Source organism: Epinephelus fuscoguttatus, linkage group LG8 (genome assembly GCF_011397635.1).
Source record: "Epinephelus fuscoguttatus linkage group LG8, E.fuscoguttatus.final_Chr_v1".
Classification (NCBI taxonomy): Eukaryota; Metazoa; Chordata; class Actinopteri; order Perciformes; family Serranidae; genus Epinephelus; species Epinephelus fuscoguttatus.
Genome location: NC_064759.1, coordinates 12,236,405 through 12,264,149, shown reverse-complemented (window position 1 = coordinate 12,264,149; position 27,745 = coordinate 12,236,405). Strand labels below are relative to the sequence as shown.

The following is a 27,745-nucleotide window of genomic DNA, read 5'->3' as shown; positions in this document are numbered from 1 at the left end:
GGAGATGCAACGCCATGCCTATTATGGGCAGCAGTAATGTGAGTGAGATCTATATCTGCGGGGAGATTGTCTGTCTGGCTCCACTGTTCCATGTTTGTCTGCTTGACAGACCAGGAGAAGTCCTCGGTATCGACCTGAACATAACCCCCCCAGGGACTACTGAAGGTCAATCTGAGGCCGCCAGAAAGAGAGTGAGAAAGAAAGGGAAAACAGAGAGCAGAAAGAGGCCGGGACAGACTACACCTTGTTCTTTACCAGAGCGTGTTGTTGTGAATTCAGATTTTCATGATGCAGAAAATTCCTGATGACAGGCCTTAAAGTGAAACTACTTCAAAAACTCCTGAACTAAACATAAAAATATGAGAAACTAACTCGTCAATTTTGAGAAGAATCTGTGCTCAGTGTTGCTTTTTTAAACCCTGACTGATTTACTGCATTAGTTACTGTATGTTTACATTCATACTTGAACTGTAAACACAGTTGTAGCGAGAGGACCGAATGTAGGCCAGCCAAAAATGTAAGCGAACACAGACGACCAGTGCTGTGTGTGCGTGCTTGTGCATGCAAGTGAGAGATAAAAGTGACACATGAAACAGATGTGGCTCCACTTTAGTTGTTACTGTGACAGGGCAGCTTTGAAGATAGTGGCTGAATGAGATGCCAACAGATTATTGTGATTCATGATGGCTTACAAAGTTTGAATGTGTCGGCAGCTGTACAGTAGTGACAAAATACCCCCTTTGGATACACTTCTAGCTGCAGACACATCACCAACGGATTTCATTTGATTGCAACATATTTTCCTCTCCTGTCTTTTTTTTATTTGTGTATTTCTTTGTCTTACAACACTTGGGATGCTTGGTATATATACTACTCATGAGTAGGAAAGAGAATCACCAGGAGACCCATTTGTTATCTAAATACTTAATTCACAATACAATATTATTGCTATATTTTATATTTTGTGGTAACATATATTGCCATTTATTACTTTTTTCAACTGCAAATGATGTCCCCAAAGGAAACTTTGTCAATATCAGTTTTATCTAAGTCTGTTTAAGTTTATCTAATTTTCAGCTGGTTCTTCAATCATTTTTATTGCTGCAAAATAGTGGACTGAATAGGCAATTGATTTTATTACTCTCATAGGCTCCCAAAGGTTACATTTTATGCAATATTAAAAATTTATACATTAAAAAAAATAATACTTTGAGTCCATGTATTGATTACATATTGCCATACAAAAATAGCGATACTATGTTGTATACATTTTTCCCCATACTGCTATTATTTAGAAGAGCTGACGAATATTTTCATTATCAATTAATCAGATTATTTTCTAGATTAATAGGTCTATAAAATGTCAGGAAATAGAGCCAGGGAAGGTTTGGCATTTTTGTTAACTTTTTAAATGTATTAAATAGCTTTAGCTCTAGTATTTTTCATGCTTTGATTTGTATATAGGCCCAATAGTGGGTCATAATGTACACACTGTAAGAAAACTGAACACACTTTTTTGTTTTTGCTCCCACTTTTCACAGCTTAAAATCAAATAACTCAGACTTTTTTTATTCACTTAACAGACATATTTTTTGCTGATTTTGGTCACAGTTTCTTAAAACCCGTCAGTGAGCAGTTCCCCTTTTCCAAGATAATCCATCCACCTGACAGATGTGGCATATCAAATTGCTAAATAAACAGCATCATTACTACACAGGTGTGCCTCGGGATAACCACAATAAAAGGCCTCTCCAAAGTCTACAGTTTTATCACACAACACAATACAACACATGTCCCAAGTTTGGAGGAAGTGTGTCATTGCCATGCTGACTGTGGGAATGTCCACCAGAGCTATTGCCAGTTAACTGACTGTTCACTTTCTTACCGTAAGCCATTTCCAATGTTGTTTCTGTATATTTGGCAGTACATCCAACCAACTACACTACTGCTAAATAGGAATAAAAAATATAAATGTATTGAGTGAATAAAAAAAAGTCTTAGATTTTTAGTTAAACCTGACATGCTGACTGCAGGAATGTCCACCAGAATTGTTACCAGTGAACTCAATGTGCATTTCCCTACCATAAGCCATTTCCAGTGTTTCTGTAAATTTGGCAGTACATCCAACCAGCCACTCTACTGCAAAAATATGAGAGAAATATATATGTACTGAATATTGCATATGTATTGAGTGTAGGGCTGCAACTAATGATTATTTTCATCATCGACTAACCTTTCAATTATTTCTTCGTTTAGTCGACTAATCATTTTATCGAAAAATGTGTTAAAATGTTGAAAAATGTCGGTCTGTCTCTCCCAAAATTATGTCATCTATTGTCTTGTTTCGTACTCACGCCAAAGGGTTTTAATTCACCGTCGTGGGAGAGTGTGTAAAGCTGCCAATATTTGAACGTAAGAAGCTGCAATAAGAGTATTTTGGAGTACTTTTATAGTACCTTTCTACAAAAAATGACTCAAGCCGATTAGTACTAAAATAGTCACCAATTATTTTAATAGTCAATTAGTCATCGATTAGTCGACTAATTGTTGCAGCCCTAATCGAGTGCATAAAAAGTCTTACATTTTTGGCATAAACCTGTGGAAAATGGGAGCAAAAACTAAAGTGCTGCATTTTAATTTTTCATCAGTGCAGTGTACTAGATTTTAAAGTTACGTATACTATGCATATCTTCTTGTACTTCTACAGCTACAACACTTTAAGTTCCATGTGTGAGAAGAAAAAAAGTTTCATTATTTTATCTTATCTTACAAGTAATTAAAGTAAAGTTGGGCAGAAATAAAGACAGAATGCATCAACGAAAATTTCAATGACTGATTCAAGTGTTTTTTAAAGCAAGAATACCAAAAGGTTCAAAGGTTCCTAAATGGTAACACTGGATGTGTTTTTTATGATAATAACTTGATCAGCTTTGTGTTCAGGACTGTGAGCTGCACAAACCAAGCAATCTGAATGTGTCAACTTGGCCTCTGGGAAATTTACATCTTCAAACTGATTATTTCATTAATCAAGAAAATAGTCATTAGTTGCAGCTGCAGCACTAAGGCCAAGGATCAAGTTTGAGCTTGTTGGTGTTCATCTACCTGCAGTGGGACACCTGAGCAGTTAGCTCAAGGTGGACACCGTTTGCAGCCACTGACATGAGAACCTACTGCTTAAACACACTGAAACAGCAGAACTGCAGCCTCTTTCTGCACAAATGTAAAGTCACAAGAGTGCAAACCCTTTAAAACTACAAGATGTAACATAGTGGTTTAATGTAGTCTTGTTCTCAGATAAACACTCAGGAACATACAGGGAAAAAAAGTATTTTCTGAGATGCTAAAAATGACAAATCACAGCAGCTGGACTCCTCTGCTGCTGCATTATCTACTGGACAATATGAGGACATGCTTTCAGCTACTGCCACTAACAAAGTATTTCACACAGATGTAACTGCGTCACGCTGAAATAAAGTTGCTTCAAACAGTTATCCAGGGACATAAAAAACAAACTGGATAGCAGACATTTCAGAGAAGTTTTCTTGCTCTCCTTCTGCCACCAGCTAACTTGCTAACGTTAGCTAACTTTAGGTCACATCAGCATCCGAGCAGGCTAGCGGCACCATTAGCCACCAAAAATAGCCACACAACCAGGTTTATTTAAAGGACGAAGTGTTTAAATCACTTTTTACCTTCTGTGCCAGTGTCGTCCGGTAGTGTTTTGGCGACAGCTCCGGAGGAAAGGTATCCCAAAAGGCAGAGTACAATCGCAGCGGCTCGTCCCCAGTCCACAGCCCGCATCATTGCAGATGTGTGTATCAACGGTTAGAAAACAAAGTGTGAGCCCAAATCTTTATCCTTTAAAAACTCACTGACCGGACACATCAGCGTTCACTAGGTTTATTCCACAAAGGAGGCGACACTCCATGTTCAGCAGCATCAGCATTCCTGGTTTTTCTCCTGTGAAGCTGTTTCCTCTGAGCCGTTGTGCATCCCCCGGCCCTTCTGCCGCTCGCTCGGTTTTTTTTTTCATCGACGGGTCAGAGAGGAAGACGGCCCCATTCCTCTGAGCCACATGCCCCAGAACAGCACCAACAGGCGGCTTCTTCCACACGCAGCACCGCTGACATCTGCGGAGCTCTGGCGCCATCTGCCGGCCGAAGAGAAGAAAGTCTCCTGTAGTCTTTTAACCATTTGAAACCTGAGCAAATTGGGTTCGTTCAAAAACACCAGAAGGTAATGAGCAATGAAAGAAGAAATGTCCCCAAAAATTAGTAAGAAATTAGTTAAAAGAAGAAAAAAAAGAAGAAGGAAACAAACAAGGAAGGAAATGCCCTGGCAAAAGAGCATGTAACATAGTTTAAAATATATAATAATCATAATTATAGTTTTTCCTAGCTTTTTTTTTTTTTTTTTAAATAATTGTCTAAATCTATTAAATGTTATTGCACTTTATGTCACATTTTTTACCAAGTTGCTCATTGCCTTTTTTCCCCATGTTTTTGAAAGACACCAGTCTGAGCACCAGTTTGCTCAAGGTTCAAAGGTCTGAATATTTGTGAGAGGTGTCTGAAAGCAGCACAGGACAAGTGAGTGCTAGGGTTAAAGGTCTTTTTTTTTTTTATCTAAATTATGGACCCCAAAACTGAGAAATTCAAAAATATGTATGACTGTTCTTTATTTATCAAATGAGGGGGGTGGCTGCGGTTTGACTTTTTTTTTTTTTCCTGTTTTTAATTTTTGTTTATTTAATTTTTATTAATTTATTTATGTATTAATTAATTTTTATTTATTTATTTATTTAACTTTAATTATTTGTATATTAAGCTCTTTATTTAATCTTTATTTTTGTATTTATTTTTTATTTATTTATTTATTTGTTTGTTACTGTTTTTGTTTTTGACCCTGGCCAAAGCTACAAATATTTTCCTTGAGCCTCCCAGAGTGACCACGGGAAATACATAACACTCCCTTCACCATTAATTCGTTATTAGATTTTTAAAAATTTGCCATTTGATTTTTTTTTATAATCAAAAGTTGATGCGACAAAATCCTGGAGTTGAAGCCTCTCTTGTTGTGCATGATGGTTAGTTTGTGCAAACAATTTGCTTTTGGCCAAATTTTAAATGAGACACAGAATAAAGTGATTTTGATGAAAAATCACTATTCTAAGCTTAGATTTCGTTATGTTTTGTTTTGTTATGTCTGATGTAAGCGTTAGTAAGCCATGATCTCGGAAATTTTAAAATCCAACAATGATTTCAGTTTTTACAGTTTCTGGCTGTGATGAATGGTGTCAATTTGGCGAGTTTTGCGACCCCCACCAGGATAAGCACTTACAGAAAATGAATGAATGAATATTAAGAAGAGATGATCTAACACACATCCATTTGCTCTTCAATCCTCCTGTCTCACTCTGCATCTGAATTATGTTCAACGTTAGTTCCCTTTTCATTTTTGTTGTTTTTGAACGCACCAAATTCTGGGCCATATGCATTAAGCAGGCCTCATTTAACGTTGGCATGATATGCAGCCAGTTAGCGTTATAGTTTAATGGTGCTCAGCGGCGTCAGGGGGACCCGAGAGAGCGATGTTAGCGTCCCTTAAGATTCTAAAGCTAAACCCTGTTCAAAGTCAATTTGCGGTGTTGTACTGACGTAGTGGGTTTATTTTGAAAGAGACTGTATGTAAACGTTAAATTTCCTGTGAAAATGGGAGTGTATCTTGAAAGAACACAATGCATGTAACAGGCAGAACTTGTCACAGTGTCTCAGAACAACAACCCAGGGTACCTTGCGTCATATGTGGATGTGAAAAGTCCATGAGCGAAGGTTGTGCAGCCTCTTCCTCCTGCACACATCTACAGACCTCCAGCACCACCTGCAGCCCAACATGGAGAATTTCCTATAATGGTAGGGGGAAAAAACCTGTCAGAGAAGTTTAGTTATAACATCATGTTACCTGTTGTTATGTAACACAACTCTGTTGCATTTTGTATTCTTTCATTACTTATATGAGGATGAAGCTTAGATAAAAAGTTAATTTCCTGTCACACATCGTGAAAAATTGGACCCATTTTTTGGTATGTCTGTAAATAAAGTAATCTTTCTGGGGTGAATATTTTTGTTTGTTTTTACTTCTTTTACATAGACTCCAGTGGTTTAATCTCCTTCAGCAGTGTCTTTTTTATTGTGAGATGCTGGATAGTCCAGCGTTTCTGGCCTCTGGCAGCTCTTTAGATGAAACAGTCAGTAGGGAACCTTTGATGAGGGTTTGTGAGACTGTACATTTATACTTTATTTTATTTCATTGTTTTTCAGTTCCCCCATGAATTTCTCTACGTTGTGGGCTGCTTTGAAAACGGGGACAACTGAAGTTCAGTCTGAGTATGATGCTGAGGAGATGTTATACATGGATTTTGACAGAGATGAGGTTGTTTACACTGTGCCCAGATTTCTTGTGGACGACCCAAGTAAACTCTTTGAGAATTTGCACATATATCTAGACGCTAAGAAAGCCAAGAGATCATGTAAAGCAATTGCGGTACTCTGCAAAGAGGAGGAGGAAGACCCAACAGAGGAAAATGGTGAGTTAACCTCAACATTTCTCTCTGTTGTGACGTGACTGCTAAGATGCTGATGATGTTTTTTAATTGACTTTTGACCCACTAAAGACCCCCTTGAAAGCATCGTCTACTCTTCAGAGGAAGTTGAGCTGGGAGTTGAAAACAGCCTCATCTGCTTTGTGAATCATTTCTACCCACCTGAGATCAAAGTCACCTGGACCAGAAATGGTCTTCCAGTGTCGGAGGGGGCATCACTCAGTTGGTATTATCCCAATAATGATCAGACCTTTCATCAGTTCTCCACCCTGACATTCACACCAAGGGAGGGGGACATTTACAGCTGCACTGTGGAGCACATGGCCCTGGACAGGCCTCAAACAAGGATCTGGGGTGATTAATTTATCTTAAGAAGCCACTTAAATATAGAAATTATACAATGATTTCTGAATGTAATGATGTTTTCTCACGTTCCTTCACAGAACCTGACTTTAGTCATGACAGTAGTGTGGGACCAGATGTTTACTGTGGAGTGGGCCTGGCTGTGGGTTTGTTGGGAGTCGCAGCTGGAACATTTTTAATGGTTAAAGGACACCATGGACGGTAACATCTCTGTTTGAGAGAGATGAAATTGATGATGATGATGAAGACAACGATCATTTTGAAGTGCACTATTTATTGTCTTCTAAACCGTGATTTGGTTTAGAGGGAGGTGTGAATATCAGGCCTGCTGTGGCTCATTCAAGAACGAATCGAATGACATGTTTAGTTGTGGAAAATTTACACTGTTCAAACAAATATTTTCTCACCATGCACAAAGAAAACAGATTGTAAACTATAATTCAGCTTGTCATTTACATGTGAACACATCTTAATATACTGTACATATGCAAGATTATGTTTAACTTTAAAACGAAACGACAAAAGTTTTGAGGGAGGAAATAACACATTGTTCCTCTTATTAAAGAAATGCTGAATTCATAAGCAACTAGGGACCATAAACATAAAAGTAGTCACTGATTTGAAGAGGAAATGTTCACTGTCCTGTCTCCTGATCAGTCCTCTTTTTTAAATGCCCTCACTCTTTGTTTCGTCTCACTCTGCATCTGAACTGTTTAAATATTACTTTACATTTTTGTTGTCCTTGAATGACCCAAGTTGTGTGACATTCATGTATCTGTGGTTACCTTCATGCTCCAGAAAAGCCTCTTCCTCCTGCTTGCATCTACAGACCTCCATCGCCGACAGTCCAACATAACAAATTTCTTTTGATGTAAGAAAAAAAAACCTGACAGAGAAGTTTGGTTATAAAATCATGTTACCTGTTCTTATGCAACTTTCTCTCTCAGGTTGCATTCTTGTACCCTTTCATTTCTAATTTGAGGAAGAAGTTCAGATGAAATTGTCACTTCCTGTCACATGATGCATCATGAAATTTGAACCCATTTTAACTAAAGCAGTCTTCTGTTCTTCCTTTTTTGAAAATCTTTCTGTTTGTTTTTACTTGTATTACTGAGACACTTATGCAGTGGATTAATCTCCTTTAGCAGTAAAAATAGATGAGATGCCAATCTCCTGTCACCTAGGTATGAGACACTTTGATAAAACAATAACAACCAACCACCATCTCTCCTCACAGCAGCAAATGTTAATTGCGAAAATGCGACAACCTTTAATACATAGGTTAGTGTTTCCTAATCTGGGATCACGATCTACACAACTTTGTTTTACAAGATTAAACTAATTTTTTCACTAACCTTATTTTTTTATTTCTTTTTTTTTTTTTTGTGAGACACAAGATGGTTCAACGTTTCTAGCCTCAGGAAGTGATTCAAAAAAAAATAATTATATACTGTACAACCCCACTTCCAAAAAAGCAAATCTTTTCGACCTACATTCAACTGAATACAACACAAAGACAATATATTTAATGTTCAGACCGATTAACTTTATTGGTATTTGTAAATATACACTCATCTGAATTTGTTGCCTGCAACATGCTCCAAAAAAGTTGGGACAGGGGCAACAAAAGACTGGGGAGGTTGCTGAATGCTCAGAAAGCACCTGCTTGGAACGCCTCACAGGTAAACAGGTTAACTGCTGACAGATGATAGTGTCATGACTGGGTATGATGGGGCATCCTCAAAAAGCGAGGACAGCGGGAGGTTCACCGCTTTTTGAAAAACTGCATGTTAAATAGTCCAACAGTTTAAGAACAACATTTCTCAAAGCACAATTGCAAGAAATTTAGAATTTCACTATCTTACAATCAATAATATCATTGAAAGATTCAGAGTCAGCACATAAGGGGCAAAGCTGAAAACCAATACTTCATGGCCATGACCTTTAACCCCTCAGACGGCTCTGTATTAAATACTGACATGATTGGATAAAGGATATTACCACACAGGCTCAGGAACTCATTGGAAAACCACTGTCAGTTAAAGAAAAAGCAAAAGAAAAAAACATATACCAACAACATCTAGAGACACTGCAGACATCTCTGTGTCTGAGCTCATCTGAAATGGACTGACACAAGGTGAAAAGGTGTTCTGTGGTCTGACGAGTCCACATTTCAAATTGTTTTTGGAAATCAGGGACAAAAGGGCCGTCCAGATTGTTACCAGCTCAAAGTTCAAAGCCAGCATCAGTGATGGTATGGGGGTGTGTTAGTGCCCATGGTATCATGAGTAACTTGCACATCTCTGAAGGCTTAAAGGGACATACAGGTTTCGGAGCAACATATGCTGCCAAAGATGACGCTTTTCAGGGGCGCCCCTGTGTATTCTAGCGAGACAATGCAAAGCCATATTCTGCACATTACAGCAGCGTGTCTTCGCATTAAAGGAGTGCAGGTACTGGAGTATCCTGCCTACAGTCCAGACCTGTCTCCCACTGAAAATGTGTGATGCATTATGAAGCGCAAAATATGACAACAGAGACCCCAGACTGTAAGGCAGCTAAAGTTGTACATCAAGCAAGAATGGGAAAGACTTTCACTTTCAAAACTTGAACAATTAATTTCCTTGGTTTTCAAATGCTTACTGAGTGTTGTTAAAAGAAAGGGTGATGTAACACAGTGGTAAACATGCTCCTGTCCCAACCTTTTTGAAACATGCTGCAGGCATCACATTCACATTGAGTGTATATTTAAAAAAACAGATATATTTGTCAGTTTGATCATTAAATATCTTGCCTTTGTACTGTATTCAACTGAATATAGGTCAAGAGGATTTACAAATCATTGCATTGTGTTTTTATTTACGTTTTAAGCAGCGCAACATTTTCAGAATTAGGGTTGTATATCTACACTTACACTTTCAAATGCAACAATTTTGTTTTTGCTCCCATTTTTCACATGCTTAAGTTAAAGATCTCAGGCTTTTAAAATGCACTTAACAGATAAATGTCTCTCAAATTGTGGTCACAAATTTGTTATAATCTGTGTCAGTGAGTACTTCTCCCTTTCCAAGATAATCCATCCACCCGACAGGTGTGGCATAACAAGAAACAGCATCATTACTACACAAGTGTGCCCTGGGCTGGTCAGAATAAAAGGCCACTCTAAATGTGCAGTTTGATCACACAACACAATGCCGCAGATGTTTCAGGTTTTGAGGCAGCGTGCCATTGGCATGCTGACTGCAGGAATGTCCACCAGAGCTGTTGCCCGTGAACTGAATGTTTATTTCACAACCATAAGACATCTCCAAAGTCCTCAGGGAAGCTCATTTGCATGCTTATCGTCCTCACCAGGGTCTTGACCTGACTGCAATTTGTCGTTGTAACTGACTTGAGTGGCCAACTGCTCACCGTCAATGGCATCTGACACTTTGGAGAGGTGTTCTCTTCACAGATAAATCCTGGTTTTTACACCGTACCGAGGAGACAGCAGACAGCGTGTATGGCATTGTGCAGGTGAGTAGTTTTCTAATGCCAATACTGCGGCAGTGCGGTTATGGTGTGGGCTGGCATAAGCTATGGACAACGAACAATTGAATACACAGCATACTGTGATGAAATCCTGAGGCATGATGTGATTTTGTGGAGTAGGACACACGTCTGGATTAACATCCCATATCGCGTGCCTGGACCAACATTGCAAACAACCAATCACAGCCCACTGACATCATCAGTGTGCTGTTCCTGCGCTTCGTTTAAAATTTGTGCGTCTTTAGAACTAAGCTAATTTTCCAAAAATCGTATAAGCTACTGCAGAGTTAGAGTTAGCTTGCTAACTAGGTCGGCTATGCTTACAAATAAACTTCCCAATAGACTAGAATATTAGCGAGTTAGTTTGCTGATTAGGAAGGCTATGCTAACAAGTAAGCTTACCAGTAGGCTAAAATATTGTTCATTATCATAAAGAGTAAAGATAATGTCATTTTGCAGTTTCAAAGACCTGGACACATTTTTCCTCCATTTTCAATGCCAATTTAAAACTATCATTTGCAAGAGTTTCTAATAGGCTTTGCAACTGAAAAATGATATTATTCACAATCTTTGTTAGTGAACAATATTTTAGTCTGTTGGCAAGCTTACTTGTTGGCATAGCCTTCCTAGTTAGCAAGCTAACTCGCTAATATTCTGGCCTACTGGTTTTGGTTAATGGTAGTGCGGATTTCATTCATTTGTACTAACTTAAATTTGGAAAACTAGCTTCACTCTGAAGAAGCACAAAGAAATTTTGAAGGAAGCACAGGAGCAGCACACTGATGATGTCAGAGGGCTGTGATTGGTTGGTCAAAGTGTTGGTCCAGGAACATGATGTGGGATGTTGATCCAGGAGCATGTCCCACTCGACAAAATGGCAATGTGCAAATCGCAAGACCCATTGCCGAGCTATTCATCACCATGACCCTTATATTAGATCATGACAACGCATGGCCGGTTGGATGTTCTGCCAAATTCCTGTAGACGGCTTCCAGCAGTGAAATGAACATTCAGTTCTCAGGCTACAGCTCTGATGGACATTCCTGCAGTCAGAATGCCAATGGCATCCCCCTCTCAAAACTAGTGACATCTGTTGCATTGTGTTGTGTGATGAGACTGCACATTTTGGAGTGGCCTTTTATCGTGACCATCCAAAGGCACACGTGTTGTAATGATGCTGTTTAATAAACATCTTGACGTGCCACACCTGTCAGGTGGATGGATTGTCTTGGAAAAAGAAAAGTGGTCACTAGACCCATGAAAAAATGGAAGCAAACAAAAGTGTTGCATTTAAATTTTTGTTCTGTTTATGTACATGTAGCAGGGTGAGATGCTCATCCCCGCCCTTAATGCGAGAGCGTGCTGCCTTGCTCTCATCTCCACTCTATAGCCAATCACCACATGAGGGCACTCTACATGAGGAGGCTGTGTTCATCCTGACTCGTTCTTGCTCTTTGGCTCCGAGACCGCCCACTTCCCGGTCGCCTCGCTTCCTTTACCCGCTGCGCTACCTGCGCAGGTAATGTGGTAGTAGCTGCCTGTACGCGTGTGGAAATCTGGCCGTTTGACTCACAATTTAATTAGACGGTGTGTTTGTATGTAGCTTCCTGTATTGCTGTCCTGGGCCGACGTTAATGAGTCACGCACCGTTCTCCCGAGCTGTCTGACTGTCCTCCTCCCGCGGCTGTACAGCGCGAGCTCTCCTCCGCGCTCGCTCAGGTGATCAAACACCACCCGATCGGTAAGTTAGCCTGATGGCAATTGTTGTCGCTGTCAAGTTCAGCCTTTAGTGAGATTTTAATTTGGTTTATTTAAAGTGTGTGTGTGCATGTGAACTGTGGGGTTCGCCTTCACTTAATCTTGTCTGGATCTCTGATTTTGTTTTGTTACATTTTCTTTGAGTTTAAGACAGTTATGCATTGTTTTGGTTAAGTTGCATTGTGGTCATTTCTGTGGCTGGTGACGTATCTTATTTAATTCCTGATTTTTGTGAATTTTGGGTTTCTTGACATGAATATTGATTTGTGGTATTTTGATTTATTTTGTTACCTAACTTGTTTTTGGCAGTTTATATTTGTTTATTTGGGTTTTTGGTTAATTTGTAATCTCTTGACTGCCAACCTTACAAGTTTGGTTTATTTAAGGTTTGTTTTTGACTGTTTATTTGGTTGTTTTTGTTTATGGTCATTTCTGAGCGCAACCCCCATTAATTTTATTTCCCTCTTCCCCCTTCAGTTGCTGAGAGCCGACGGTGGTGGTCCTGGTGTCCTGGGTGGTGGCTTCCCCTCTTTTTTTGGTGTGCTGTGCGTAACCTGGTCCTGGTTTTCTCTTCACTAAAGTGTGTGTGTGGCTGGCTGTCACGTGTGACTGGGGTGACCTTATTTTTCGTTGGATCCCTCACACCCTTGTCGACCCATCTCCATGCCGGTAAGCCTCAATACTTAAAGGTCCCCCTTTATTTACATCCCTGTGTGGACGGTGCATCTATTGTTTTTTTTAGCAAAGTATTTTGTAATAAAGAATTGATTTTTCTTTTTTTTTCCAAGATATTTTTTTAGGGTATTTTTTGACCTTTAATTGATAGGATAGTGAAGTGTGAAAGGGGGAGAGAGAGAGGGAGTGACATGCAGCAAAGGGCCACAGGCTGGGGTCAAACCCGGGCCGCTGCGGCAACAGCCTTGCACATGGGGTGCCTGCTCTACCACTAAGCCACCGACGCCCCAAGAATTGATTTTTCTTAACCTGGAAACACGTCTCCTCCTCCTCACTGTAGAGCGAACCTGAGTGCCTTATTTGGGGTATTGTAGATTTAACTATTTCCTTGGGCGAAACTCCCAAGGTGGCGTTGTCCGGCTTGTCCTGGTGGACTAATTAATATTAATATTCACCAATAACTTGGTAACCGTCATCTCCCTCCATCCCTCGTGTTGCCACATACACATAACAATGCAATATTTGTTGAAGGGTTGGGAGACTGTGAATGTGTGGATTACATGATTTAGTTATTTGAAATTAAAAAACAAGACTGATTTCAAAAATCAAAACATCTGCACTGCTTATGTACACTTGCATTTAAATCCCTGCCAGATTTACAGAACCTGCTCCACAGGTTAGAACGGCTGTGTTGCCATCAAAATTGACATAACAAGGAAGCTCCTTTGCCTACCAAAGAATTTGTTTAGAATTCCGACAGCCTGATACTTCTGATACAGATACATTGATACAGGTTACTGAAAATTCACAATGGCTCGAAATCTAACTTCCTTCAGTTTCTGATTTGCGCTTTATCTGGTTATGTCATCACATGTATGAAGTGCAGATTCTCCAGAGTCTCCAATGATGAAGATCTGCAGCCCGGACATGAAGTGCTTAGCTCTTGTAATCCTGATGATCAACAGCATCTGTGTCTTCTCACAAAGTAAGAATACATTTCAAATTTACTACTTTGTCCTAGTAGCACAAATACTCACAGATACCTTTCTGTAGTGTTCAAAGTTTCTGAGGAAAATACAAATGCCTGTGAGAAAATCCAACAGGAGTGACTTGCTAGATCTATTTGTCGTTATGTTTATACCGATGCATTTATCATTTTCCTTCTCTCTTTTATTCTTTATTGTTTTTTAGTTCGCCATGACACTTTTGTTATTGTGGGCTGCTTCTACAATGGGACAACTGAAGTTGAGTTTGAGGTTGATGATGAGGAGTTTTTGTATGCCGATTTTGACAGAGATGAGCTTGTTTACACTGTGCCCAGATTTCTTGTGGACGACCCAAGTAAACTATTTGACAGTGAACATGAATATAGGAATGCCAAGAAAGGCAAGAAATCATGTTCAGCACTTGTGGCAATCGCCAAAGCAGAGGAGAAAAACCCGCCCGAACAAACAGGTAAAATAACCTGCACCCAACATTTCTCTCTGTTGTGACGTGACTGCTAAGATACTGATGATGTTTTTTAATTGTCTTTTGACCCACTAAAGACCCCCCTGAGAGCATCGTCTACTCTTCAGAGGAAGTTGAGCTGGGAGTTGAAAACAGCCTCATCTGCTTTGTGAATCATTTCTACCCACCTGAGATCAAAGTCACCTGGACCAGAAATGGTCTTCCAGTGTCGGAGGGGGCGTCACTCAGTCGATATTATCTCAATAATGATCAGACCTTTCATCAGTTCTCCACCCTGACATTCACACCGAGGGATGGGGACATTTACAGCTGCACTGTGGAGCACATGGCCCTGGACAGGCCTCAAACAAGGATCTGGGGTGATTGATTTATCTTAAGAAGCCACTTAAATATAGAAATAATACAATGATTTGTGAATGTAATGATGTTTTCTCACGTTCCTTCACAGAACCTGACTTTAGTCATGACAGTAGTGTGGGACCAGATGTTTACTGTGGAGTGGGTCTGGCTGTGGGTTTGTTGGGAGTCGCAGCTGGAACATTTTTAATGGTTAAAGGACACCATGGACGGTAACATCTCTGTTTGAGAGATATCATACACATGAAGTTGATGAAATTTACAACAATCATTTTGGAGTGCACTGTTTATTGTCTTCTAACACGTGAATTGGTTTAGAGACAGGTATGAATATCACTCATGCTGCCCCAAACACTTTCCAGAAATCAAAATCCAATCAGGGCCAATGAGGTATCTGCGCCGGTGATGCTGTAAAACGCTAACAAAACAAACAAACAAATGCTAACTCTAACATAGAGTAAACACAGCAATGAGTGAATTTATTGCAGAAATAGAGCCAATAACAATTAAACAAGAACAAGAGTATGCAGTGTCTCGGAGCAAAGGACATTTTTGCCTTTCTTCCGACTGGATTTGTCAAAAGCTTGATTTATCAACCAGCTCTGTTGGTGATGAAGAAGATGTTCCTCAGTGTTTTGTTATGCTGGTTGGCTGAAGGAGTTTGTCTGTCAAGGTGAGTGCTCCCGCCTACTGAAAGTCTTTGGGGCAGCATCAAGGTCAGACTGATACAGAGAGCAAAACAGAGTGTTGAGCTCATTTCATCAGGTAAACAAACACCCGCTGACACTAAATGTCAAGAAGTGCTTTGGAATTACAGATCTAATATGAAAGGGCCTTAAAATATGAATGAAGCTTTTTATTAGATTTCTTTTTAATTAATGTTTCTGTTTACCTTCCAGGACATAGAGCTTTAATATATGTTGTTATGAATGTACAAAATAATTTTTATTCAATTCGATTATGTCACTGAGATCGAGATTTCTTTTGCAACAGTGACCTGAGTGCAGTATTGCTGCTGACTCTATTACTGTTCCTGTGTGTCATATTTTTAATTTATGTATTGACAAAGGTGTTTTCCCACAGAATTGAAAAACTGCCAAAGTTATGCCATTAGCAAAGAACCCTGCTGCACCTTTCTCTGGGGCGAATTGCCAGCTGATTATTTTGTTACCTGCTCTAGGTAAAGTAATGGAGAGGATTATGTTTGAACAAATTCAATATTATTTTGATATCAATAATTTAAATAGTGATTTTCAACATGCATTTAGACCAGGACACTCCACTTGTACAGCTCTGACGCATATGACAGATGAATGGCGTATGGACATGGATAATGGGAAATTAGTGGGTGTCGTTCTACTTGATTTTAGTGCTGCATTTGATGTTATTGACCATTTTTTGTTATTAGGAAAACTTATACAGTATGGTTTTAGTTTGTCAGCAATGAAATTGATGGAGAGCTATTTGACAGACAGGAGTCAAACTGTTCATTTTAATGGTAGTTTGTCTGATATTAAATATGTTGACTGTGGGGTGCCTCAAGGGAGTTGTCTTGGACCGTTATTATTTTCTATTTTTGTGAATGATCTCCCACTTGTGCTTGATAGGACTAAAATTGCCATGTATGCAGATGATACAGTACAGTATATGCAGTGGAGTCGTCTACAGTGGAGTTAAATAATAAGTTACAATATGATTTAAGGTTAGTGGCAGAATGGGTAACTAAAAACAAACTGGTCTTGAATGTGGGGAAAACTAAATCTATTGTTATTGGGTCAAGGTATCTGCTGAGAGATGAACCTTCCTTGGTATTGGAAATTGATTATATTCCTGTTAAACAAATTTATGAGACTAAACTTCTTGGTATAACTGTTGACCAACATTTAACATGGTCTAAACCAGGGGTAGGCAACCTGTGGCTCTGGAGCCACATGTGGCTCTTTATCCCCTGTCCAGTGGCTCCTTGAGCCTTGAGAAAAGAAGTCTATGGAAATTCATTCTATGAATCCAATTATTAATAGTGCCCTGCACAGTGTCCACCTTGTGGTAAAACATATTAACAAATGCTTATTTAGACCATAAGTATAAGCTAATTTAGACTTAATAGGCTATTTACCTTGATTATAAGGCTCAAACATGTTTTGCGGCTCCACACAGATTTTTTCAAATTATTTTTGGTCAAAAATGGCTCTTTTAATGGCAAAGGTTGCAGACCCCTGGTCTAAACATAGTGATCATATTTTGAGTAAAATGGGAAGAGGGATCTCAATGGCAAAAAGAGTGTTAAAATTCATACCACAAGATATAGCCAAACAAGTTGCAAATGCACTAGTTCTGTCACAGCTCGATTACTGTTTTGCAATTTGGTCTAGTGCCTCAATGAAGGATTTAAATAAATTACAAGTTGCTCAAAATAAAGCAGCACGCTGTGTTTTACAGTGCTCTTACAGAACTTATGTAATACATATGCATGATAGACTGGGGATCTGTCGGCAATGCATTGGTGCCAGACAACACAGGACACCCCAGAGGTCCTGTCTCCACGCCTCGACAGGTCAGAGGCTTCAGGATAATACTTTCAAAGTCACTTATCAAAACCTACATTTTCTTTGTCCTGTACACAATATGATAATTTAAGTGAGCTTATTTTCCATGAAACGGCTTGACGAATCCCTGAAGTGTTCAGATGATCAAAGATGGGAATGGTTGTTTAATTTTGAAAAGAAGGCAAGATTAACTATTTATTTAGTATTTACTTTGATTTCTCCAGAACTATATATTGTAATAAGTGTAATTGTTGGTAATTTGTAAATTTTGTTTTGGACAATGGAGAATGTAAATGTGAATGTTGCTTTAACATTTTTGGCTTTCTTATTGATTGAAAATGTGTACACAGCACTACGGTTCAGGCTTATACAAATGGGCTGGGCAATAATCACATGATCTGATATACTGGATATATGTTACTCATATACATAGAAATAATGCACTTAATACACATTTTTTGCTTGTATTTCAACAATGTTATGTCTGTTTTCTTTTTGCCAATAAACATTGAGATTAAATTTAATAAATAATATATGTGATCCAAAATAAAGCATACCTGCTAAAACCTGAATGTGTGAACAGTTATCTGCTGACTAAAATTTTAACCACTTTCCTGGTTTCTTTCTTTTCATTTTATGTCTTTAGGATGATAAAACTATACTAAAAACCCTTACAGATGTTTGAAAAAAATTAAAGTTGCTGCCGTTTGAAGATTGTGTGTTAGAGATTCTTTAGAATTTTACAACTTACCCTTCAGATGATAAACTGAACTCTAAATTAACAACCACAGTAACATGCATGGTAAATGATCAAATTTGTATTTCACTTCGATGGTCTGGGCCCTATTTCAGAAAGCAGGATTAGTGAAAACTCTGAGTATGTTGAGCCTGAGATGAGGGAAACTCTGAGTTTTCCATTTCAGAAAGCCAGGTCAGCAAAACCCTGAGTCAGTTACCAACTGCAACCAATCAGCAACTTACTCCATGCTTCATCTAAGCCTGAGGCTGAGCGTGTTGCAGGTAGGAGAAACATGGCGTGTCCTTTAGTGAATGAAGTTGTGGACGTTGGGGCACAGTTTATACAGAGGCTGCTGAGTAAGGAGAAGGTGATTAGAGCCCGTTTAGATGTCTCCCCGGAGGAGTGTCTGTATGAAAGATACTGTTTGACCTCACAGTCTTTCATTTATCTTAACAATCTGTTCCACCCAGATATATCAAATATTACACATTGTGGATTTACATTATCATAGGAGCAAATTTTATGCATTGCCCTTTGCTTCTTTGGCAGCGGCAGTTTTCTTTACAACATCAGAGACACTGAACACATCAGAGAGACAGCGGTGGTTTTCCCTGGACATAAATCAGAATCGATTATCAAAGTATTTGCAACGGAGCATGTGTGGATGGAGCGTGATCGGGTTCAAACCCAGCCTGCAGCTTCTGCTGCGCGTCGTTCCCTCTCTCCCCCAACATTACACTGTTTTGCCACTAAAGACAACAAAAGCCCCAAAAATAATCTTTAAATAAAAGGAATTCCACGGAACTTCAGGTTTCTCAGTGTTAATCAGAAATGAATCTACGCAGATATGATGCAATGATTCATGAATACTTTTCATATATTCAAAGATTCTGCGGTGTAACTGGCTCATTCAAGGGACTCAACATCCCATAATAGCTCCATCTGAGCATAAAGGAGATTACGTGAATCAGAAGTCATTTCACAGCAGTATAAGCAAAACTTTCACCAGTCTGTAAAACGTTTTTGTGTTTGATGTTGTGTCACTGCCCAGTGTGTTTAGGCTCCATCAGATTACAGCTGAATAAGATGATACAGCAAATTATATTAAAATATATGAAGGGTAGACTGAGTATAGTTGAGACATGTGTACAGTTGAAACACCCTAAATATCTTGCCTGCGCTGCAAGCCTGAACCGTGATTTTTACTCAACACATGCGTATTAGCATCCTCTTTGGTGGTGGGAAATTTGAAGAGTGTTAGCATCTCCAGTCTGAAGATATCAGCAAAAGTCTTTTTACTAAGGTAAGAATTTCACTTTACCATGTCCCTTCCACAATGAATAGCTTATTATCCTTTTGTGACCATCAAACATAACTTACATCATTGCTAATATTATTCTGTGCCCTAAAAACTCACATATTTCATGCTATCCTAGCATGTTAGGTCACTGCATAATCTAGAGAAATACACAAGGTGGTTAGTGGGGTACCTGTGACAGAGTTCTATTACATCACATGCTGTTAAGTTGTGCAGCGTAAAGATAACAGGTTACAAGTCATAATAAGACCACAAACAAAGAAAATGAAAATAAAATTTAATATTTGTGATACTTGAACTGTGTTATATTAATGGACATCTTTTTAAACATGAATGATATATGGATAATTGTGGTGTAATAGGCAAGGTGGTAGAACGGGTACAGTTGATACAGCCTTTATGGGATGTAAAATAAAAACTAAACACCATCGCCGGCGCCAGAGCCTAGCCCCACATGACCACTCAGTTGCGTGTCATAACTTCTTGTTTAGCCTATTTTTAGTGTTGGTGTTTTATTATTGCTTGTTTACAATAATATTCCATTGTTTTTAATTTCAATAAAGAGGAATGAATTTATATTGAATTATCTTGTCAAATTGTCCTTTTTTTAAAAAAAAAAGTTTATTGCATTTACAATTGATGTTCAGTCATCATCAATGGGTTTCAATAGGTGTCTCAACTGTACACATATGGGGTATAGTTGAGACGGTACCATGGTAAAAATGCACCTCATGTTTATGACCTGATTGTGGAAAAAATAAACAACTTATAAATGATATTCATCAATAATAAAGTAGTATACAAACAAATTAAACTGCACATGAAAAATCACTTATTTTCCAGTGTATAGTTTTTGTGCAATATCTGTTCAAAAATGAAGAAGCAAAAAGTGTCTCAACTGTACTCAGTCTACCCAACTATGTGTAATGTTTCTGTATTTTCTGTATATTAGGCACATTAACACATCACATTACATAGGCATTACTTCACAGTTTGTTTTTGTTTTTTTTTTTGTTTTTCATTTCGCGGTGAGTGAAATCTCCGACTCAGCTGGGATGAAACTAGCGGCTTTCTGCTTTCGGCCACTGAATATCACGTTATCTGCACTCTACTGATGATGTCTTTCAGTGCTCGCCGTGGACGCGCCTCTCTCAGGCTGAACATACTCAGAGTTGATTGAGCTGACTGTGATCAACTGTTCTGTAACCGAAAACTCAGAGTTTCTCAGCTCAGGCTCAGTCAACCCGGAGACCGGGATTAGGCTCTGAGTTTGTTGAGCCTGCTTCCTGAAATAGGGGCCACAGAGCCACACCTCTTTACGGGAATGTTGCCGAGCGTTCTGCTGCCTCACTTCCTCGTGTTTTCAGTGTGAGATCAAATTACTTCCGATTTGTAGCTTGTCTTTTCTCAGGTGTCAACATGTTCGCTCGCAGCTTCTTTTCCCTGCTGCTTCTGTTTCTGATATTTTCAAGAGCAGGTAAGTGACATTAAAATAGAGGTAACATTAAAATAGAAGCAGTCATTGTTCATTTGTTTTGCTGTTTAAAAGAGCACAGACCAGTGTTAGTGCCAGTTGTCAGTCTGTTGCTACATGTCGTAGATCAGAATGATTAATCATAATTGTAACAGGTATTTCTCACAAAAACAGTGATAAAAAAAAGCTGCTGCATATTATGAGAGTGTGAAAACAGGTAATGAACACGAAAATATAACATATTAAATGATCTAGTCAAGTCAAGTAAAAATTTATTGTAGCCCAGAATCACAAAAAAAATGCGTCAATGGGCTGTACATAAAAATACATAAGGAAATTACAAATAACACAACAAATAAAATATATAAAAACAAGTGAAATGACTATCTAACACTTGTTTGTTTCACGTTGCAGATGCTCTTTTTGGCTATGGTTTGCTACGCTGCCAGTTTACTTCCCCTGATGATGTGTTATACATGGAGCAAATCTTCTTCAACAAGGTGCTTCTGATAGATTACAACAGCACTGTGGGAAAATACGTCGGCTACACAGAGAAAACAAGAGACCTTGCAGATGGCCTCAACAAAAGCCCTTCTTTTATGAAACAAGTAAAGAAGAATGAAGACAAATGCAAAAGCCATGTCTCATTGGCACTGGACTTCCTTTCAAAACCAGGTGACTGTGTGTTAAAATTCTGTTCAGACTTTAGATTACAGCCTGCAAATTATGGTGTCATTATTTAGGCTAGGATGTGTGGTATAATACTTATTACAGTTAAGTACAAATAAAGAAGACAAGAGGTCAGGAATTAAGGGGGTAACTTTGGGTTTAAGAGGAACTTACTTTTTTGGTATCACTTACATTAAGGATCCAGCACCCAGTCCTAAAGGTTTAATTGTAAGTGAGCATGTTGTGTCTTATTTTAACAATTTAGTGCATAGAAATTCACTAGAATGCAGAAAAAATAGTATTTGATGCTCAAAATTTACTGGTGGAAGACCCCCAAATCCTTTTCATATATGTCCCCCCCAGTGTTGAAACAAAACCTACGTCTTATGCCATGAATAATGCTATGAGAACCAAAACCATAGTTCTAGGCTGGACAGGTAAGCCATCATCTATAAACTATGTAAATCTGAGGGGAGCTACAGATTCAGGTGATAATTCCTCATAAGTTCATCACTTTTTTTTGATAAATTAGACTATATTTCTAGGTTCTTCCAAAATGCAGATTTGTTACCTTTTGTTTCCCTTCTGCCTTCCATTGATTTCCACTAAGTATTTAACTGGTACGTCACATATAGAAAAGATTTACACTGTAATTTGCGGGCTGTTGTCTAAAGTGTTACTGAAACTCTCAGCATTGTTGGTGCATAAGATCTGCTATTTCATGCCAACTAGTTTTGTCTTTGGTTTCTTTCCCCCAAGTCGAGCCCTACGTCACCGTGAAGTCAGTTGACGCAGCAAGCAGCAGACATCCAGGCATGCTCATCTGCAGTGTGTATGACTTTTATCCCAAACAAATCAGAGTGACTTGGCTGAGGAACGGAAAGGAGGTGACGTCTGATGTGACGTCCACTGAGAAACTGTCCAATGGGAACTGGCTCCACCAGATCCACTCCTATCTGGAGTTTACACCCAAACCTGGGGAGCAAATAACCTGCAAGGTGGAGCACAGCAGCCTTACCGAGCCCAAGCTTTATGACTGGGGTAAGAGAGTGACAGGTTGGATCAACTTAATGTTATCAAGGCAAATCTCCATTTGACTAGAGTTACAAGACTTTGTGTTTGTGGTCATGTGTTTTTCAGACCCGACACCTCATTCACAGAATAACAAGATTGCTATCGGGACGGCAGGTCTGGTGCTGGGTCTGGTGTTTTTGGTTGCTGGGCTGATTTACTACAAGAAGAACAGTGCAGGTGAGAGTGAAGACCAAATCAGAGATAAATAGGCCTCGTCAAGATTAGACACAAACATTACATCCGGCTTTTGTTGTCTTCTGAATACACTGCACCACTGTTGTCTGAAGTGCAACTCATAGACACCCCTGCACTGATGCCTTTATATCAGATAAGATTTATTGTTCATTATCCCTTAAAGGTCCACTGTGTAGGATTTAGGGGGTTATACTGGCAGAAATGGAATAATATAATAAGTACACTTTCTTTGGTATATAATCACCTGAAAATGAGAGTTGTGTTTTTGTTGCGTTTAAATGAGCTGTTTATATCTGCATAGGGAGCCGGTCCTCGTTTATAAAGAGGACCTCATAGGCTGCAAAAATAATGGTGGTAGCTAGTTACCACGATGTCACTCGTTAGTTTCTGAAGCCTCAAGTCTGTCATTTTGGCTGTCGCCATCTTGGTTTTTTGGAGCCAGAAGTGACCGAGAGTGGTTGATCTGACTTAGAAGCCAAGGGCATTAGCCGAGGCCTATCACTCATCACTCATAGCGGCCCACCCTTGATTATGCTTGACTTTAAGTCTTAATAGAGGTGAGTTATTGAAAAGTAACCCCCGTACAGTCGTCATGAAGGGGGAAATTAACTATAAAGACCAAAAACTGATTTTTGTACCAGGCTTTAAACATGTTTATTCTGCTGTGACGTTGGTCATTTTAACCCCAGAGGTTGGCTTAGTTGCACCATCGTGTTTCTACAGTAGCCCAGAATGGACAAACCAAACACTGGCTCTAGAGCAGGCCATTCGCATATTCATGTTTTTGCATCCGCCACTATAGTTAGAAGCGACGAGCAGCGTCAACTGGTTTAAATCACCTGGTTCATTTGTTTCGGAGAGGAGGAAACCTCTGTGGATATTTTGGCTCCCGATAAAAAGGTCAGGACCTTTAGTTATCATAGAAAAAAGGTGAGCACACTTTAGCATGTGGTGGGGAACCACCTGTCTCCAATCCTGTCTACAATCATCACCACTATATTCCACTAAATCACCCAAAATCTTACACACAGGGCTTTTAAATCATAGAGCATGAAAGTCAACACTACCAGTGATCATTGTCACATCCAAATCCACCAGTGATCATGTAGCATTTGTAGATTTGACAACTAGTTTTAAACACTTGTCAACACTGTAACTCTTAACTCTTAATTTCTCCTTTTGTTTTTTATTCCAGGCCGAATGTTGGTGCCAACAGGTTAAGGCAGCCCGCCACTTTGGCTGAAACATTTGTAATACAAGCCAAAATTCGAAACGATGCGACTGTGAAATCATCTCAAATGTCAGAGGATCGAAGCAATAAGTAGTTGTTGTTTTATTTTTTATATGGAGCAACACAGTTCTCAATGGGCAAAATAGCTGCACTCACTTCTTGAGGAGGTTTAAAATAAGCTTTTACTGAAGTCTGAGGATAATACTTTCAAAGTCACTAATCAAAGCCTACATTTCCTTTGTCCTGTGCACATTATGATAATTTAAGTGAGCTTATTTTCCATGAAATGGTTTGACAAATCCCTGAAATGTTCAGATAATCAAAGATAGGAATGGTTGTTTGATTTTGAAAAGAAGGCAAGATGAACTATTTATAGTAATAGTAATATAGTAATATAGTATTTACTTTGATTTCTCCAGAACTATATATTGTAATAAGTGTAATTGTCGGTAATTTGTAAATTTTGTTTTGGACAATGAAGAATGAAGACTTAAATGTGAATGTTGCTTTAACATTTTTGGACTTTTTTTATTCATTGAAAATGTGTACACAGCACTACGGTTCAGGCTTATACAAATGGGCTGGGCAATAATCACATGATCTGATATACTGGATATATGTTACTCATATACATAGAAATAATGCACTTAAAACTTTTTATTTTCACATTGTTATGTCTGTTTTTCTCCAGCCTATAAACATTGAGATTGTATTTAATACAGAATATATGTTATCCAAAATAAAGCATACCTGTCAAAACCTGAATGTGTGAACAGTTATCTGCTGACTAAAATTTGAGTTGAGGTTGTCGTTCAAAGTAGTACAAAAATATTATGTAACAAAGCCAAAGGCAGCTACTGTTACTGTTCAGGCAGGAACAAGAAATGCTGTGCTATCAAAATTCACTCAGTGAGATAACAATATCACTTTAATGTACTATGCTTCAAACGTTATTTTCAATGATCTTAAACAGCAGTATCGTCTTGGTTTTATCAGTCTCTTCACTCTGGATTTTGTTTGCCCTACCTAATAAGATCTAGTTGAACAGGTAAGTAAGTTTGAATACTACCAGTGCCAAGGGTATTTGCCAAAGTAAACTATGGCTCTGATCTTCTCAGTTACTGGGTTGATTTACTCAAGGAAGAAAGTTGTTTTTAAGTCACTAAAAAATGCGAGGCTGGGCGCTGAGTGCTACCCCTGTGCCTCCTTTGTGCCATCTTTCAAGGGTGTGGAGGCATGTTACATCTTCCAAAAAAAAGAAAATGTCTAAACAAGCCACTGAGGGGCGAACGGGTGACCTTGTTCGTGACAAGTGTTAATTGGGCTAACAATAAACCAATGTCCAGAGCGCTTTATCTCTTTGGATTTGGTGATCCATTTATCCTCAATACAATATATACATGCTGACCGTAACACAAAAGGGCAACAGCATTGTCCGTATGTAATCATTATTCCATTCAGCAATTCAAGCTTTTAAATATGCTTCCATAACACGGTCAATTTTCTCCATTCCACATCTGATTCTCATCACCCGGAGCTTACCTATATGCCCTTCACCCTGTGTTCAGTTCAATAACTGCACGTGTAATTTATTTTTATCTCGTTAAGATAAGATAGAATAAACAAACAAAACTATATTATGGCCCCAATACAGATTTTTCAGCAACTGTGACTCACCACAATCAGGTTCTTGGGCACACAGGCATGCTTGTGCACACAAAATATTAGGCTGATTGGTCCAGTAGTATGCCAGATTAGCCGCAGACAGACAAATACACACACACACACACACACACACACACACACACACACACACAGACGACCAACGCATGATTCCCTTCAGGCTAATGTCTGGCATAGATAATAAATATAACATAAAATAATTAACACATGCCCGTGAGCCTCTTCAACTCAGTAACAAGACAAACTATCCAGTTAAAAAAAACTCTAAACATGACATAACTGGGACAGAAAAATCTGCCTGTACTGGAACAGTCTTTGTACAGTACGCAACGTGTATATTGTATTTTAGATTTTGCAGGGTGGGTGTTGGTGCACTTTGAGTCAGAGAGGCCTGGGATTCATGAGTACCCTTATCAAATCCGATGAGTCAATGTGTGTATGCTGACTTAAAATGAATCATTCTTGTCATTTTTACTCTACACACCTTTAAAAATAGGTTATTATATACGACTGTACAATTAACAAGCCTAAATGCTCAACAATTCCAAAGAATAAAAATCCTAATGTCTTGAAATACCTAAAAGCGCCGTGGATGTCCTCCGTACATACCTACTGTACATGACACACTTTCACTCCATGAAAGTAGGTCAGACTTGTGGGCACTCAGCCCTCAGTCATGGTTAGCCCTCGACAAGGTTGAACAGATTAGACACACTAACCTTGTTTCTACTTACGGTAAATATTGGGAGGGGAAAGGAATGGGAGTAGGAATCAGAAAGGCAAACATAAGCAACAAAAACCGACTTGCTGGTTTTTGTTTTGGAGTGCTGCGTGGCAGTAAAAATGTTGCGTGGATTGTCTTCTGCTATGTCCCACCACAGGGGATAAACCGGTTTACTTTGTTAATGTTTCATTCCCATCATTAATGTGTTGATGTGATGTGGTTTGTGGGGGCAGGGTTTCAGAGTTAGAGACACGGGAAGGCTGCTGAAAATGTGCAGGTAGCTATATAGTGTTATCTCATCATTTAATCAATGTGTAGCTCCTGTACCGAACAACTGTTAGGTCTTTCTTTTATTAATTTACTTTAAGTCTAATTTTGATTGTGGAGCTAAAGCTATCAGTCAATAAACTGATTAGTTGATTGGCTGAAAATCAATGTTTTTAATTAACTCATTATTTAATAATTTAATCCACATGCAAAATATAAATATAATATTTTTGACCACCTTGATATAAATATTGCGACGATATTGTACAGTTGTCTACTGGTTCTGTCACTAAATACTTAGAAATGATATTATTGATAAAAACTAATCATTAATGTAGATATAATGACTATGTGGGAAAAGAGAAATGAGAGAACAGCTCGAACAGTCTGGCAATTTCATAGACTTACATCCCTTTACTGTAATGATGCCTTTAAAACCAGGAGAGGACAACATTTGATAAGACGATATCCAAAATCTAAGACAATATCTAGTCTCATATCACAACAGATGTAGTTTTGATATATTGCCCAGCCCTAATGTCAAATATACACTGCTTCCACGTTCCTACTCCAGAGGTGCCATTTTTCTAAAGGCGAACCTGTCAGTCTAGGTGTCAGTCTCCTCTACAAATTCTGATGTAAAACTTTTTCGCTATATCTCGTGAAACTCTTGTGGTTTCATTCATATCAATGGTACCTTTGGCAACAGGAGCAATCCCTTTTTGTTCTGGTCACATGTTCAACACACAGTTGCTGAAGACAAAAGTTTAGCTTAGACTCGTTGTTAGGGGGTGATCACACAGAAATGAGACGGTAGAGACGCGGACGCTTCAAAGACGCTTGAAATGCTGGAAGTGCTTATTCAATGTGCGCTAGCTACTGGCGTCTGACACTCAAAAAGTTGAAAATATTTTAACTTTCCAGCGTCTACGCGCGTCTAAAAAGAAGCGTCTACAAAAACGCACGTCTAAAAAGACGCCGGAAAAACACCCATCTAAAAAGATGCTTGAATGCCGGTCAGACGCGCCGTATCATAGGAAAACTGGCGTCGTGTTTCTAGCGTTTCATCT

At 38.8% G+C, this 27,745-nt stretch overlaps 3 protein-coding genes and 1 pseudogene across 6 annotated transcripts in view; 3 read left to right on the top strand and 1 right to left on the bottom strand.

The window, feature by feature from the left end:
- fam171a1 (family with sequence similarity 171 member A1) overlaps nucleotides 1-6,896 on the bottom strand; it is a 36,276-nt gene extending 29,380 nt beyond the window's left edge. The window contains exons 1-3 of one of the 2 annotated variants that reach the window (XM_049582593.1): nucleotides 6,764-6,896; nucleotides 5,793-5,904; nucleotides 3,693-4,201 (exon numbers count right to left, since the gene is read on the bottom strand). In XM_049582593.1, the coding sequence (XP_049438550.1) occupies nucleotides 3,693-3,804 (112 nt within the window). In that variant the 5' untranslated portion in view covers nucleotides 3,805-4,201; nucleotides 5,793-5,904; nucleotides 6,764-6,896. The remainder of the gene's footprint in view (nucleotides 1-3,692; nucleotides 4,202-5,792; nucleotides 5,905-6,763) is intronic. The other variant, XM_049582592.1, reaches the window with a different exon arrangement.
- Nucleotides 6,315-7,172, top strand: LOC125893464 (rano class II histocompatibility antigen, B alpha chain-like; annotated as a pseudogene).
- Nucleotides 7,173-11,946: 4,774 nt separating this feature from the next.
- LOC125892586 (H-2 class II histocompatibility antigen, A-U alpha chain-like) lies at nucleotides 11,947-17,873 on the top strand. Of its 3 annotated transcripts, XM_049582597.1 has the most exons (7): nucleotides 11,947-12,014; nucleotides 12,099-12,236; nucleotides 12,731-12,922; nucleotides 13,815-13,913; nucleotides 14,120-14,383; nucleotides 14,476-14,757; nucleotides 14,847-17,873. In XM_049582597.1, the coding sequence occupies exons 4-7, from the start codon at nucleotides 13,832-13,834 to the stop codon at nucleotides 14,969-14,971; spliced, it is 753 nt and encodes a 250-aa protein (XP_049438554.1). In that variant the 5' UTR covers nucleotides 11,947-12,014; nucleotides 12,099-12,236; nucleotides 12,731-12,922; nucleotides 13,815-13,831; the 3' UTR covers nucleotides 14,972-17,873. The 3 variants fall into 3 exon arrangements, with proteins under 3 accessions (XP_049438554.1, XP_049438551.1, XP_049438552.1); XM_049582594.1 differs by having other exon boundaries at nucleotides 11,965-12,236; XM_049582595.1 differs by having other exon boundaries at nucleotides 11,965-12,236; nucleotides 13,810-13,913.
- Nucleotides 17,874-20,521: 2,648 nt separating this feature from the next.
- On the top strand, nucleotides 20,522-24,766 carry LOC125893018 (H-2 class II histocompatibility antigen, E-S beta chain-like). Its single transcript, XM_049583423.1, has 5 exons — nucleotides 20,522-20,835; nucleotides 21,247-21,507; nucleotides 22,261-22,542; nucleotides 22,642-22,752; nucleotides 23,966-24,766. Exons 1-5 carry the CDS (start codon nucleotides 20,778-20,780, stop codon nucleotides 23,989-23,991), a joined length of 738 nt encoding a protein of 245 aa, XP_049439380.1. The 5' UTR covers nucleotides 20,522-20,777; the 3' UTR covers nucleotides 23,992-24,766.
- The last annotated feature ends 2,979 nt before the right edge of the window (nucleotides 24,767-27,745 follow it).

Coding starts and splice junctions, on each gene's coding strand:
- LOC125893018 (XM_049583423.1), top strand. CDS start 20,778: ATGTTCGCTCGCAGCTTCTTTTCCCTGCTGCTTCTGTTTCTGATATTT. Junction 21,508..22,260: donor GGACTTCCTTTCAAAACCAG/GTGACTGTGTGT, acceptor CTTTCCCCCAAG/TCGAGCCCTACGTCACCGTG. Junction 22,753..23,965: donor CTACAAGAAGAACAGTGCAG/GTGAGAGTGAAG, acceptor TTTTTATTCCAG/GCCGAATGTTGGTGCCAACA.
- LOC125892586 (XM_049582597.1), top strand. CDS start 13,832: ATGATGAAGATCTGCAGCCCGGACATGAAGTGCTTAGCTCTTGTAATC. Junction 13,914..14,119: donor CATCTGTGTCTTCTCACAAA/GTAAGAATACAT, acceptor ATTGTTTTTTAG/TTCGCCATGACACTTTTGTT. Junction 14,384..14,475: donor AAACCCGCCCGAACAAACAG/GTAAAATAACCT, acceptor GACCCACTAAAG/ACCCCCCTGAGAGCATCGTC.